Raw genomic sequence first — 16144 nt, 5'->3', positions numbered from 1 at the left:
GAGGTATTTCTTGAGTAGCTACTGTGTCCTAAGACCTGTTGTTAGGTATTTTACATCATTGTCTCATATAATCCCCACAGCAAATTTGTAATGTAGATGTTACTGAGATGAGGAAATGAAAGCTCACAAAGGCTAAGTAACACACAGTCATGCAGATACTAAATGGCAGAAGCAAGATTCAAAGCTTCATGCCCAAGCGTAATCTTCATACTATAAAGTAATGCTATTTCCAGTGAACTTCATTAAACATACAACAAAATAAATAACTTCACGTGAGGCACATACATTAGGAAAAAGTAGATGGAAAACACAATCGAAGAAGGGAGAGAGAGAAAAAAATCAATTTAATTTTGTCATGTAAGTATACTCAGGTTGTTACTGTAGTTTAGAGAAGGTGCATAGAGAAGGGTACGTAACTAAACTGGGGACTAGAGGAGGAGTTAGCCAGGCAAGATGAGAAAAATGTTTCTTGAGAGAAAAGAACTAGACTCATATTTACCAAGAGTCTATTCTACACCAAGAGCCAAGTATACAGACATAATTAAAATAGACCCTCCCTTTATGGAGCATACAATTTAGGGCAGAGACATTCAAAGAATTACACAAAATGTAATTAATAAGTGAAAAGTGTTGTGATGGGTAAGTACAGACTATTATGACAGCAACTAAAAGGGGACCTACCTAGGGACAGTGGGATGATCAGAGACAGCTTCCCTGGGGAAGTGACATTCAAACTAAGAGCTGAAAGATGAACATGCATTTACTAGGTGTGTGGGTGGTTAGAACTGGCAATCCCAAGTAATGGGAACAGCATATACAGAGGCCTTGAGATGGGAAAGAACAAGGTATAGAAAAGAAAACCAGGGTGGCTATAGTATAAGCACAAACGAGAATGGGAATGGAGACTGGAAAAGCAGGCAAGCTAAATCACAAACGTTCTTTAAAATAGCATTAAAAAGGGGCGCCTGGGTGGCTCAGCTGGTGGAGCATGTAACTCTTGATCTCAGGGTTTTAAGTTCAAGCCCCATGTTGGGTGTAGAGATTACTTAAAATAAAATCTAAAAAAAAAAAAGTGCAGAGTCTATAACTATCCATATAGTATGATGCTGACTAAAATTCTGTGCACATAAAAGACTAAAATGATAGGAAGGATTTTAAAATGTTAAACATGGGGGCGCCTGGGTGGCTCAGTCATTAAGTGTCTGCCTTCGGCTCAGGTCATGGTCCCAGGGTCCTGGGATCCAGCCCTGCATTGGGCTCCCTGCTCAGCATGGAGTCTGCTTCTCCCTCTGCCGCTCCCCCTGCTTGTGTTCCCTCTCTCGCTGTGTCTCTCTCTGTCAAATAAATAAATCTCAAAAATAAATAAATAAATAAATAAAATGTTAAACATGGTTATCACTGATAATAGACAGCATTTTTTTAAAAATTTTATTTATTTGAGAGAGAGAATAAGAGACAGAGAGCATGAGAGGGAAGAGGGTCAGAGGGAGAAGCAGACCCCCCGCTGAGCAGGGAGCCCAATGTGGGACTCGATCCCGGGACTCCAGGATCATGACCTGAGCCGAAGGCAGTCGCTTAACCAACTGAGCCACCTAGACAGCATTAAAAATGTTTATTTTTTCCTTAGGACTTTCCTAAAATTTTCCATATTTTATAAAATGACTATCAGAAAAAAAGTAAGCATAATTTTAGTTATTTTTGGAAAAGTTTTAATGACATGATTAAAAGTTTCTGATATATTTTTTAAAAGATTTATTTATTTTTAGAGAAAGAAAGAGAAAGAGCACGAGCAGGGGAAGGGGCAGAGGGAGAGGGAGGGGGAGCATCCTCAAGCAGACTCCCCACTGAGTATGGAGCCCAATGCAGGGCTCGATCCCAGGACCCTGAGATCATGACCTGAGCAGAAATCAAGAGTCGGCTGCTTAACCAAATGAGTCACCCAGGTGCCCCTATGATATGTTTTAAAGTGAAAAACCATATAAAATTGTACATACAGTATGATTTCATCCATATATACATCTATAGTGAAATTATGGATGATTTCTTTAAAGTTAGATTTTCCGTGTTTTCTACAGTAACCATGTATTAATTTTATAAATTCCATTATTTTTAAAGGGCACAAATGGATGGATTAGTTTTGGACAGAAGAAAGGATTCTTTAAGATTTAAAATGAGAAGTAAGAACAAAAGATTGAGAGGGATAGAGTTTGTTGGTGGGGAAGTTTACAGGTAAGGGACTCTGGTCTCAGCAAAGCAGGAGGCAAGGCTACCTGTAACAAGGAAAGGGGTTGGTTAGGACTGGCAATACTAAAATAAGGGTGAAGGTTTGGAACAGCCCTATTGGGACACAGAGAACTGTCAGGTAGCACACAAGGCTAAGCCAAGGATCTTTAGGGTCAAAAGGAAAATAGTATGGATTAGTACTGTTCTCAAACTTTGTATATAATTTGTGGAACTTCTTAAAAATGTCAGGTCCCTCTCCCAGTATGACTTCAGTTTGTCTATGCAAACGCCCAGTAATCCCATCATTCCAACTTACACAGGGAGTATAGGTGTTAAGATTTCTGTTGTTGTTTGTTTTGTTTCAGAACTTCAGAATAAAAATCAGCTTGGAAAGACAAGTAAGAGGAGGGCCTGGGTGGCTCAGTCAGTTGAGCATCTGACTCTTGATTTAGGCTCAGGTCATCAAGCCTGGCAGTGGGAATCCATGCTCTGCAAGGAGTCTCCTTGAGATTCTCTCCCTCCACTCCTCCCCCTTGCCATGCATGCTCCCCCCTCTAAAATAAATAAATCTAAAAAAAAAAAAAAAGAAAGAAAGAAAGACAAGTAAAAAAAAAGTACCAAAGACAAGACACACTAATAGTCAAAAATATACTATTATCTGTATTATAGAATTCTGGGCCAAACTTATCACCTTACCTTCAGCAGGAGAGCAAAATTACTCTGCAGAGAATTAGTCACACCACTTTCATATAATTTTTTCCTTGTGTGGTTTTCACTCACATTTGCACCACTAGATTGATACCTTAATAATGACTTAAGCATGGTTTCAAAAGGGTCCGCTGAAACAGACAAATTAAACATTTCTGAGTCAAAGTAATCACTCAGAAAACAAACAAAACAACAACAATAAAAACTCTAGCAGAAAAACAGATCAGGGAGGTAGGGGGTTGCAGCTGAGAACATGGCAACTTTCTTCCCAACTCCCCTCACTATCTTCCCTATATATGAACAGTTCAAGAGGCAATAAAAATTGGCAAGAATACAATATCCTGACTGGTTATTCCACTATAAATCATTAATACTTACATAAATTTTCTACCTACATGACAACAATATCTTTGACTTTATAAAAAGCTCATTCCACTGATTTTAAAGCAAAATTGTTGTTTGTGTATAATGGTCAAGTATTACAGTTAAAATTATTTAGCCTAGTTCAGAAATTTCTTCTTTCTTCTTCTTCCATTTTTTAAGTGTTTCTTTAATGACTACATTGTTTTCATACAAAAAATACATTGTCATTAAATTAACAATTTAACAATTAACATTAACAATTAAAACAATACTGGGGCACCTGGGTGGCTCAGGCGTTAAGCGTCTGCCTTTGGCTCGGGTCATGATCCCAGGGTCCTGGGATGGGACCCTGCCGATCCTGCTCGGCAGAGAGCCTGTTTCTGCCTCTCCCCCTCCCTGCCTGCCACTCTGTCTGCTTGTGCTCGCTCTCTATCTGTCAAATAAATAAACAAAATCTTAAAAAAAAAAAATTAAAACAACAGTAAAATACAAAGAAAATAAAATTCATCTAAATTTCACTACAGAGATACCGTTAAACATTTTCAAGATTGTTTTTTATAGCAATCAATATTACTTAACAGAGACAGACAAAACGTATGTCAAATTTTGCAAAGAATACAATCCCTTCTTTCAGCGCACTTTACCCAGTTCATTAGTGTGATCATTTAAATAATGTTTACATGCTACCCTTACTCCCCAAATTACACTATAAACTCCACAGAAGCAGAGACCATGTCTGGTTTTACTCATCTTTATATTTCCTGACAGAGCCATCCTTCCATGTTGTGGAAAACTTAGTGATTAAGAGCACAAACTTAGGCCAGACTGCCTACCTTCAAGTCCTAGCTCCATCACTGATTAGTTGTGCAACCTTGGGCCAAAGACTTACCCTCTTTGTATCTCAGTTTTCACTAATATCTATTTCATAAGGTTGTCCTAAGGATTAAATGAGTTAATATGTGTAAATGGCTTGTAACAGTGTTTGCATACAGTAGGCATAATTGATAAAATAAATCTATGTCATCATATTAAAGCCTGAATATATTCCTTTTACTCAGCCACTGAAAAACATTTAAGTTTGCTTCAAATTTTTATTGTAAATAATACTAATATGTCTTCTCTCATTTACATGATTATCAACTTATAACTTCCTTATGTTATCACTGTTAAGTCAAAGATCCTGTCAACCTTCTCTCCCAAGTTTGTAAAATACTTACATTCCATGTTTCTCCATTCCCTCATCAACAACGAGTTTTGCCAATATTTTCCCTCTCTTCCAGTCAGATAGGCAAAACTCTCATTTTTATTTGCATCCCACTAATTACTAATGAGGTTGAAATCTTCATTTGCTTACTGGGCATTTTTATTTCTTCTTTCTTAATTAACTTGTTTTTGCCCATTTTTCTACAACTGCATTTTATTTTTATTTTCTCACTAGTTTTTATTTACTTTATATATATATGGGTAGTAAATAATTTCCCCATTTCTCTTATAAACTTTGTCATGGTACCTTTATGTTATGAAATATAGTAATCAACCGCTACACATCATGCGTAGTAATATGTGGCCAACATTTTCCCACCTCTCTCTTTTTCATCCCTTTTCAAGGTGTTTTTTATTGTACCGAAATTTCTCATTTTTATGAAGACAGCTTTACCTGTCTTGTGCTTGATGGCCCCTAGATCTCAAGCTATGGTAAGAAAAGGTTTATCAATACCCACCCCCAATTTAATACTTAACCATGTTTTCTTCTAATACTTTTATGACTTCAAATTTTAATCATTTGGAATTTATTTTGATATAAAGAGTAAGGCAGGGAGGCAGATTTATTTCTTCCAAATAGCTAACCAGTTTTCCAAAACCATCTATTACTTTTCCCCTTTATCATAAAATGCTCTCTTTATCATGTATACTTGGTTTGTCTACTGGATTATCTACTCTATGCCATCAATCTGTCTAGCCTTATCACAGTACAGGAGTCTTTAAATTAATCTAGATTTATAGCACATTGCTCTACCTGATGGTACAAGTATTCCCCTCATTAATATTCTTTTCTAGATGTTTCCTGACTGCTCAAGTACCTTTACTATTACAGAAGCACCCTGGAACTATTTTTTCCAAAAAAATTCTGTTGGAATTTACATTGGGATTCTATTGTATATACCTATAAATTGAAGGAAAAAATAATCATTTTACTGTACCTAAAATGAGGTAATAATTATAAAGACCTTAGCATAATGCCTGGCACTTAATATAAAGCATTCAATAAATGTTAGCTATTCTTACCCATGAACAATGTATGGCTCTTCCTAACAGACTTTTATTCTTAAAAGATAAAGATCAGCTAATTAGAAAAAAAATTAAACTTACATGTCTTGTTGGGGTTGATATGCTGCTTTAGTACGTCAACAGTGCCCAAACTAACCACAAGGCGCCTGCCAAACCAGAAAGAGACCACGGGCCCATATCTCTCATGCAAATTAACCAGGAACTCGTGCAAACTTCCACTGTTCACAATATCTGGAAGATTACCGTCCCTGAGAAAAGAGCAACATTTGACAAAATAACTTGGAAAAATAAGAAATTTAACTTGGAAGAATCAGAAAAACAATAGTTGATTCTGAATTAGTTGTGTCAATAGAAGAGAGCAGAGGTGCATGGAATACAAATAACTGCAAAATCCCACAGTTAAATTTGACTTCTCGTTTCTGTGGTTATATTCAGATATGGATTTGTCTGATATTTTGAGGATTTATAACAGTTCAAGCCAAGTAAGAAAGATACACAAGGAACATCTGACTTAGACAATGGAAAACGATCTAATTTTTGCAACATCTCCCTCTGAGAAAGCAATGAACATCATCATAGGCTAATTTAAAATGTCAGATATGCTATGGCATTCTTTTCTTCTTTCCTTCTATCTTATCTTTCCATTTTTAATACTCTCCGGCTAGAGAAAGTGAAAACAATTAAACTTTTTTAAGATTTATGTGTGTGTTTTAACCTTTCATTATTTTATTTATCTATAAGTAATCTCTACACCTAACGTGGGGCTCAAACTCATGACTCTGAGATCAAGAGCTGGATGCTCTACTGACTGAACCAGCCAGATATCCCAAAAGCAATTAAAGTTTTTTATTTATACAGCCCCCCTTTCTGTTCTTAACAAAGTTCAGGCTGTATGCCCAGAGATAAATTTAGAGTACACAATGGAATTAAATAACCTCCGTAATCTAAAAATAGGTTTTAGTTTTGATACCAAAAATTAAGAGTTAACTCTACTGAATTCCCAAAAAAATAACTACTCACTTTTCTTCAGTTGGAGTAATCCCCGGGATTCCTGCAGCTTGTCTAGAAGCCTTAGGAAAAATTTAAAAATAGTTTAGTATAATGATTTAGTATATAATACATAATTTAGTATATGATACATAATCGTATATCCCATATATCATATGTTTTGCGAAGACATCTGCAGGACCTTAAGTGATGGCTTTCCAATTTGCTTGAATCTCAAGAATGCTTTCTGTATTAAAATACAAAAACTGGGTTCGTTGTATTTAAAAGAATAATCTTAATACCCTTCCTGTGTCAATTAAATTAACAAGCTGAAAAATTTAACATCCACTAATACATAATTAAGCACCATTTTTATTGTTTTTCTGAGTCTATAAATGGTCCCATCTATCTTAGTTTAAAAAAAAAAAAATCGGGGCACCTGGGTGGCTCAGTTGGTTAAGCAACTGCCTTCGGCTCAGGTCATGATCCTGGAGTCCCGGGATCGAGTCCCACACCGGGCTCCCTGCTCAGTGGGGAGTCTGCTTCTCCCCCCTCTCATGCTCTCTCTCTCTCTCATTCTCTCTCTCAAATAAATAAATAAAATCTTTAAAAATATAAATAAAATAAAAAAAAATCAATGTCATGCTTACAACAGATTCATTCCTAAAATAGTTCTCCTCTTCCTAGTCAAAGAATTTACCAAAATACAATATGATATTCATCTTTTGCTTTAATGTAGTCATTATTGTCAGTGAGGTGTGTGGCATACAAACAAATAACAAAATAATTCATAGCAAATTGTTCAAGTAACAACCTCTAAGAAATGAACTGGGGAGGGGAGCCTGGGTGGCTCAGTCATTAAGCGTCTGCCTTCAGCTCAGGTCATGATCCCAGGGTCCTGGGATTGAGCCCCGCGTCGGGCTCCCTGCTCAGCAGGAAGCCTGCTTCTCCCTCTCCCACTCCCCCTGCTTGTGTTCCCTCTCTCACTGTTTCTCTCTGTCAAATAAATAAAAATTAAAAAAAAAAAATGAACTGGGGAAAAGTTTGGGGAATTTTAATATTTAACAATTTTGTAGTGGGTTTACAGTTGCTGTGTTTTGGGATCAGTGTTATTTTTTATTTAATTTTATGACAATCATACTATTCTTATAATAGGATTTTTAGAAACTAATTTTTTAAAAAGATTTTATTTATTTATTTGAGAGAGAGAAAGCACATGACGGGGGGAGGGTCAGAGGGAGAAGCAGACTCTCTGCTGAGCAGGGAGCCCGATGCGGGACTCAATCGTGGGACTCCAGGATCATGACCTGAGCCGAAGGCGGTTGCTTAACCAACTGAGCCACTCAGGTGCCCGAAAATAATTTTTAAATAAACTAAATATTTACAGAGAAAATAACCTAAAATATTTACTCCAGAATCAATTTTGAATTTTGTCAGTAATTTTGACTACTACTAATCAGAGTCTACCTGTCATTCTGCCCTTTTTTACCTAATTAACATTATAGAAGTAAATGAATAAGTATTTCCTTATTTGAACAGTTTATTTTTTTATATCTTAATGAAAGGAAAATGTTTCTTTTTTTAAGTTTTAATTCCAGTACAGTTAACATACAGTGTTAGTTTCGCATGTACAATGTAGTGATTCAACATATTTTTTTTTAATTTTTATTTTTTTAAAGATTTTATTTATTTATTTCATACAGAGAGAGAGAGAGAGAGGCGGGGGGGGGGGAGAAGCAGGCTCCCCACTGAGCAAGGAGCCCTACGTGGGGCTTGATCCCAGGACCCTGGGATTATGACCCGAGCCGAAGGTAGCCACTTAACCGACTGAGCCACCCAGGCGCCCCAACATATTTTTTTTTAAAGATCTATTTATTTTGAGAGAGAGAGAGGGCACATGCATGTATGCACACAGAGGAGGAGCGGGAGGGAGAGAAAGAATCTCAAGCACTGAGCATGCAGCCTGATATGGGGCTCGATCTCACAACCCTGAGATCATGACCTGAGCCAAAACCAAGAATCAGACACTTAACCGACTGCTATACCCAGGTGCTGCTGATTCAACATACTTGAACATTTAAAGGCTAAACTATGTACTATCATGTAGCTGAAACTGCTTAATCATTTTCCTACTATACTGCTATAAACATCTGGGCTATTTTTTTTTAATTTTTTATTGTTATGTTAATCACCATATATTACATCATTATGGGCTATTTTCTTTCTTTTGTTTTTTCATTAATATAAGTAGTACTGTAAAAATCTTTATACAATTTTACTTTTTTCCTCCTTTAGGGTATGTATGCCAAAAGAGAAATACTAGATTGAATGGTACTAACTGAAGAGTTTTATTGTTTCTGCAAAATGCTACAAGAGCGCTATCGAGATAACAGTAAGTGTGACTTGTATTTAACTGATAATGAAATCTACACCGTATTCTGTCCTACAGTCTCCTCAGTGACGGAAACTTGTCAAGTTTAATATTATAAATAGTAGGGAAAAGGATGGAAGGAACTCCATAATTAGAAAAAGATAAAGTCAGGGTAGAAAAAAAAAAAAATCCTACTTTTTCCCCCGGGCTAAAATTATTAATGACATAACAAGCTTCTTGGGGTGCCTGGGTGGCTCAGTTGTTAAGCGTCTGCCTTCGGCTCAGGTCATGGTCCCAGGGTCCTGGGATCGAGCCCCACATCGGGCTCCCTGCTCCACGGGAAGCCTGCTTCCCCCTCCCCCACTCCCCCTGCTTGTGTTCCCTCTCTCGCTGTGTCTCTCTCTGTCAAATAAATAAATAAAATCTTTAAAAACAAAACAAGCTTCTTGATTTCTCTTCAAACATGATAAACTGATAACATTCATCAACTGTCTCTTCCTCCTGAAATCCCACTAAATGAAAGTGAAGAGATAAAAAAGGAGAAAACAAGGATAAAGAGAATGGGAGAGGAACAGTTCAACATTTTTTTTTGGAAGTGTTAAGCTGTTGGAGAACTGATTAACTGACATAGTTGAGAGGCCTCCTCTGGAGGTCTGCGGAGGAGAAAGGAGAACTACAAAAAAGCAATCAGATTTGTTCTCAGTGACCAAAAGACCAAAAGACAGGATAAGACACAAGGCAAGACATAGACGCTAACAATTCTTGAAAAGTTGGTGCACAGATCCCTGAGAAACCTTAGGTGTCTTTCTCCATTCCTGTGATTACCAACCTTCTAGAAGGAGACTTCGAGATTCCAGACTCAGGAAAAACAGGATGGGGGGGTGGCAGTCCCTATAATTCTAAGGGAAAATTATTTCCAACCTAGAATTTTATACCAAGCCAAACTAGTATTGAAGTGTAAAGCTTGAACAGAAAGATTTTCAAACAAGCTAGGTCTCATAAGATGTATTTTCCATGCACATGTCCTTAGGAAGCTTCTGGAAATTGATGTGCTGCAGCATATACAGTAGTGAAATAGGAAGTAGGGTATACAACAGGTAAAGAGAATACCCACAATGATAGTAAAAGGACAAGAGCTAAACTGAAGGAGATTGTAACCAGTACCAACTGGGAAAGGATGATGGAAAGCTCCAGAATGGATATGTTCATGGGAAAGAAAACACAACTGAGGTCTTTGAATATTTGGACAGCTTCACAAAGTAGTGTTATGACAGAAATGTTGAAATATTTGGGAAAAAACTGATAGGCAGGAGTGAATAAACTCTAACAATGTGGAAATACTAAGTACAATCCTTCCCTGCTAGCCTAATACTGGCTTCTACAACTCCATCAGCAAACCGGAAGAGGGAGCCTTAGAAATCTGTATATACTCTGGATAAACTGGCTCCTAGATCAACCTCTACACTTCATCAGCAAAAATGAAGAGTGAACCCCAGAATGCCAGGTAAAATGCTCTCCTGCCCTTTACCACAACCACATCTCCCAAAGAGCCAAAATGATGAGAGGGGTCCCAAAATTGGCATGCACCCGGACAAGACCCCGCAAAACTTCAATCTCCCCAATTCATAGCCTCACCCTACCATCTGCCTTGAGACTATCCAGAATGTTATTATGACCTTTTTCCTTATTTATATTAGACACCACACAAAGGCCAGGACTACCATCCCCAGGTCTTCCCTCATCCCACACTCCTATTCCTACAGAAGTTTATCCTCTTTCCCTGATCCATCTCTCCCCTACTCAAGCCTCTACCCTACGTCAGCAACATTCCTATGGTCATACATTAGATTTTTTTTGGAGGTGGAGAGGAAAAAACCATCCAAAATTTATTCTTCAACAAGACAGACAGCATCAGCAGGTAAAACTACAGGAGTTTCTCCATAGAGCATACATTCACAAGGGCATTATTTGCTTAACAGTGAGAAAGCCTCGGGTGTGTTCTCTGTAACAATGTCCACTTCACAGTGTAAACAGGTACTAGTGTTCGCTCACAATTCCAGGAGGAAAGGCACAACGTGGCAAAAAAACAAATTTTTTTTTTTTGGATCTTAAAGTCAGATGCAATAACACAGACAGACTTTTGATAACAGCCTTGATCTACTTTTCCACAAAGAGAGAGACTCCTCCATTCAGAAATTAAGGTCCTTCTTTCTCCTTCCTTGTTTCAACCATTAGAACACATTCCATCACTACATACACAAAAAGGGGGGAGTTTAAAAAAAAAAAGAATCACGAAAATATCTTAAACGTCCAGCTGCTCCCATCACACATCAACTCAGGTTTAAGATAGGACATCAGAAAACTTCAGTGGTCAGAAAATAGGAAAATAGACACTACGGCTACAGAAACAAAAAATAAATGAGGTAGATAAATTAAAGCTTTCACACTCATGGCCTGCCTGTTCCAACTTCGCAGCCGTCATGCAATACTCAGGAACAATCTCCATAATAACTTGGCATAAGCTGCACCAAGGACATCTCTGTACAAATTGGTATGTGAACCTGTGAGAAATATGCCCTTCCGTGAGTTTCTTCAAGAATGAAAACCCAGCTCAACTGAGTAGGCAATGGCGAACCAAATTAAGTCACCTGAAGGTCCCTGCTCAGGTGCCCACCTCTCCCGGTGGCTCAGGAAGGAGGCATCTGGAAAGCAAGGCAGTACATTGACACTCTTGGGGCTCCAACTGAACTGTATTTAAATAGGCAGCAACACACACTGTCTCCCTAAGGACTAAAATCAGTCCATTTGAGGGCATCCTACTTAAGGTTCCAAGGTTGAAAGAATTTTGTAATTCTACAATCTTAGTTTAAGAAAAAGTACATTCAGGGAAAAAAAGAAGAAGAAGAATAAAGGATGGGTGCAAGGTTGACATGACCAAAAACTTCAACATCTCCAGAGTTTTAACATCAAGCATCCAAATCTTCAAGCACCTCCTATCTTTCCTTCTATTTTATTTTTAGTATCTTCACTCCAAAAACTATTTTTAACCCCAAAAGTACTTTTAAATCACCCACTCATATATTCATTTTCCACTTTACCCAGCTCAGATTCCATGATGTGTCATTAGAAACATTACTTCGCCCTGTATCCTGGTATCATAGCAAAACACCAATTCTAATTAAATCCAACATTTGATCAACTGCCCCTGAACCCACACAGCTGAAGAAAAAACACAACCACGCTGAAGAGTCTTATTTTAATTTCATGAACCTCAAGTGAGCTGCCTGGAAGTCATACACTTCCCTAGTCCACTCCATAATCTTCTAGATGGCTATTTTACTCCCTCTCTCTCTTTAAATCCCCTATCCTCACCATTAACTGATAATTTTGCTTCTATTCCATTGAAGAAATGAAAGAAATCGGAGATAATTCCACACCACACTACCATCCGCCTGCATGTGTGCCCATATATCCCGCCCTCTTTCCCATTACTGTAGATGAACGGTCTATGCTCCAAACGAAACATACCCCTCATCGCTCCTCTGTTCCCTCTATCTCTGTTACCACTCTGCTACCCCCACCTTGGTCCAAGCCAGCTCCATATCTCACCAAAATTATTATAACAGCCAAACTACTCTGCCCACTTCTACCCTTGCCCCAGGCCCCTAAGTCTCTTCTTAACGTAGCAGTCAAAATGATTCTTTAAAAATTTAACTAGTAAAACTAAATTTTAATTCCCTTACATTTACAATGTCACTCTTCTGTTGAAAGCCTCCAGTGGCTTACCTCAGAATAAAAGCCAAGTCCATAAACTGGCCTGCCACAAAAATCTGCCCTTCCTCCCCATCATTCTGATTTTAACTGACTAGTCTCTTCCTCACTCCACTCCAGCCACACTAGTCTTGTTTTCCTGAAACACACTAGTATGGTTCCCCCTGAAGATGTGCACTGGCTATTCCCTTTGTCTGGAATGCTTTCTCAGATACCTGAATGGCTTGTTCCCTCATCCCCTTCAGGTCTCCACTCAAATTCCTCCTTATCTCTTGACCATCCTACTTTTTCTTTTAACTCCAGTATAATTAACAGTGTAATATTAGTTTCAGGTATACCATATAGTGATTCAACACTTCTATACAACACTTGGTGCTCATCAAAACAAGTGCGCTCCTTCATCCCCATCACCTATCTCACCCATCCCCCCCCACCTCCCCTCTGGTAACTATCGGTTTGTTCTCTATAGTTAAGGGTCTGTTTCTTAGTTTGCCTTCCTCTTTTTCTTTTCTCTTTTTTTTTGCTTTGTTTCTTAAATTCCACATGAGTGAAATCACATGGTATGTCTTCCTCTGACTTATTTCACTTAGCATTATACCCTCTAGCTCCATCCATGTCATTGCAAATGGCAAGATGGCATTCTTTTTTATGGCTGAATAATATTCCTGTGCATATACATCCTCTTTAATCTATTCATCTATTGACAGACACCTGTGCTGCTTCCCTAAACTGGCTATTATAAATAATGATGCTATAGAATAGAGATGCATGTACACCTCTTAACTAGTGTTTTTGCATTTTGGGGGTAAATACCCAGTAGTGCAATTACTGAATCATAGGGTAGTTCTACACAAGAAAGAAGTGTTGGCAAGGATGTGGAGAAAAAGGAACCCTCCGGCACTGTTGGTGGGAACGCAAGGTAGTGTGGCCACTCTGGAAAACAGTATGGAGTTCCTTAAAAAAACTGACCGTCCTGCTTTAAAGTAACAACCCTACCTGTTACCAACTTTATTTTGCTCCATGATGCTTAATACTAAAATATCATTTGTGTTTCTTGTTTAGATTATCTATTTCCTCTCACCAGAATATACATTCCATGAGTCAGGAATTTCCTGCCTGGCTGTCACTGCTGTATTCCCGGTACATGGAGCCATACTTGGCACACGTATTTGGTTGAAATAAACAGTGTTGCTTTCTATTAACTAATCAAAGGACAGTCTCACTTGAAGATTATAAAAAATTCAAGATCTGGAGCCATTAAACTTCTCGTTTCTCAGGGAAAAAAAAGATATTGGATGTTCCGGATTGTGTAGTTGCAATATTCCAATCTGATCTATTTACCAGCTCTGAAAAGAACATTTTAAGAAGGTGTTAGGTCATTATCAGTGATGTTTTGGCGTGTTCAGTTACTTTACAACTTTTTCCACAAAAACACCCCCTTGTAACACCCCCTGTTTGGTAGACAGGTGAAGAGATGACCGCTCACCTACTAGCTCCTTTCTTTCTCAGAATCACCCTCTGAGGCTGACAAAGGCAAGCAGAGAAAAGGAGGCTAGAACGAGATTCAGAGCTGAAGCCCAGCTGCTACGTCAAGCTCACGCACTAACCCACGGCAATGCTCATTCCACGGCTCCATTTGCTTCTGAGGCCCTGCGAAGAGCAAGACCGCTCTGGACCTTAAGGACTTTGGATTTCAGTCATAAACAGATGGAAAGACGGATGGGAAGGCAGGAGCCGCAAAAAAAAAAAAAAAAAAATGCTGGGAGAATCCTCGGGAAAGGACAAAGGAGAGGAGCATCCTCAAGTTTCCTCCCAGGCACACTGGAAAATATAATTTGTGTTTGGCACAGTTATTGCCAAAAAAACATCCAAAAGTACATCTCGCGCAGGCTGTAACAGAGGCGTGGCAATTCCGGGAGCGGGGCACTAAGAAGCCAGGCTGCCACCGGCCTTTCAGCTCGCGGCGCCTGAGGGGCAGTGGAGCAGCCCGCGCCGCTCGCTTCCCAGCGCTGCCCGCGCGCGCGCGCGCCCGCTGAGTCACATGCTCGGGAGCTGCCCCCGCGCGCGGCCGGAGCTGGAGCGAGAGCGGGAACCCTCCCCTCCGGCCCACCCCCTGCGGCCCACTGCGTGCAGAGCGACGTGGATGCGGGAAACACAAGAGGCTGGGGCAGCGGCCAGAACCCCAGAGGCCGAGACGGCGGTTACCGGGTAGAGGTAGAGCACCGCTGCCACCAACGTCAGCAGGAAGGTAACGGCGAAGATCGCGAAGTCCAACATGGTTCTTCCGCCCGGGAGCCACGTCTCGGATCCCGCGCTCTGGCAGCAGCGCCTCAGCCTGGCCAGCTTTGCGCAATGGGCGTGTGGGCGGAGGCGCCCGGTGGGACCTGCGAGCCAATGGGCCGCCGGAGGCGGGGCCGGGGCCAGGCGGGGCTGGCGGGGAGAGCAATGGAGCGCCGAGGGCGGGCGGCGAGGCTGGGGGACGCACCGCAGGGCCGAGGTGACGGCCGACGCGCCCTCACGGCACGCGCCCGGGCCTTGGGGTCGGAGCAGCAGGGGAAAGCAGAGTCCGGGCACCTAAAACGCGTTAGCAGTTACCATCGCTCTGCCCGGACCAACACTTTCCCGTTGGATTTAAGATTAAAACCCGTAAACCAGGGGCGCCTGGGTGCCTCAGCCGGTTAAGCGACTGCCTCCGGCTCAGGTCATGATCCTGGAGTCCCAGGAGAGTCCCGCGTGGGGCTTTTCTGCTCAGCAGGGAGTCGGCTTCTCCCTTGACCCTCCCCCTCTCATGCTCTTTCTCAAGTAAACAAAATCTGTAAAAAAACAAAAACCCGTAAACCAGAGATTCTCACAGTGTGGCCCCCGGAACAACAGCACCAATAGCAGCACCGGGAACTTGCTAGAAACGCTGATTTCTCCCACCCTATCCCAGACCTACAGACTCGGACTCTGGGAGCGAGAGGGGTGTGTGTTTTATTTAACAAAGCTGTTGACCTCAGAACCACTGACCCAAGCTAACCTGGACTGGGAAATGTCGGAGTCAAGTGCTGTTAGATGCTCCTTGTTTCGCAAAAGAATTTATTTGATGTGCTAATAAATGTGATTCCTAAGACACTTTTTCTCATGAGTGAAGGCAACGAACTGTTCAGTGATGGGTAACTTCCGCTAGAGTTGCAGTAAATTGAAATTTCTAAGCTTCCATCTCCTTCGTGTAAAACAATGGGAATAATACCACACAGAGTTGCCCGCAGGAATAAATCGGATATTTTATGAAAAGTACTTAGCACAGCTCCTGGCAAAATGCTCGTTAGTTTTTAGCACTAGTTGCTCTGAGCATAAAAATACCGTAAGATCCCTCTTCTTTGTCACATGATTGAAGTTTTGATTATGGATAATGTAAAGCAAGGCCCATTACTTACTGGTGCTCCATTT

The 16144-nt window shown here is 40.2% G+C and overlaps 1 protein-coding gene and 1 long non-coding RNA gene across 5 annotated transcripts in view; one reads left to right on the top strand and one right to left on the bottom strand.

Annotated features, from left to right (window-relative positions):
• The window catches only part of LOC113919920 (cytochrome P450 20A1), a 75409-nt gene extending 60289 nt beyond the window's left edge, over nucleotides 1–15120 (bottom strand). Inside the window, exons 1-4 of one of the 4 annotated variants that reach the window (XM_027589895.2) lie at nucleotides 14918–15120; nucleotides 6604–6653; nucleotides 5665–5831; nucleotides 2920–3062 (exon numbers count right to left, since the gene is read on the bottom strand). In XM_027589895.2, coding sequence (XP_027445696.1) covers nucleotides 2920–3062; nucleotides 5665–5831; nucleotides 6604–6653; nucleotides 14918–14989 — 432 coding nt within the window. In that variant the 5' untranslated portion in view covers nucleotides 14990–15120. Of the gene's footprint in view, nucleotides 1–2919; nucleotides 3063–5664; nucleotides 5832–6603; nucleotides 6654–14198; nucleotides 14335–14917 lie in introns of those variants that run through there. The other 3 variants (XM_035726660.1, XM_035726662.1, XM_035726661.1) reach the window with 3 other exon arrangements.
• The window catches only part of LOC118356815, a 34019-nt gene continuing 32745 nt past the window's right edge, over nucleotides 14871–16144 (top strand). Inside the window, exon 1 of the long non-coding RNA XR_004819959.1 lies at nucleotides 14871–14960. This is a non-coding gene — a long non-coding RNA (uncharacterized LOC118356815). The remainder of the gene's footprint in view (nucleotides 14961–16144) is intronic.

Source organism: Zalophus californianus, chromosome 3 (assembly GCF_009762305.2).
Source record: "Zalophus californianus isolate mZalCal1 chromosome 3, mZalCal1.pri.v2, whole genome shotgun sequence".
Classification (NCBI taxonomy): Eukaryota; Metazoa; Chordata; class Mammalia; order Carnivora; family Otariidae; genus Zalophus; species Zalophus californianus.
The sequence above is the reverse complement of the archived record's forward strand: the minus strand, read 5'-3'. Positions and strand labels throughout refer to the sequence as shown.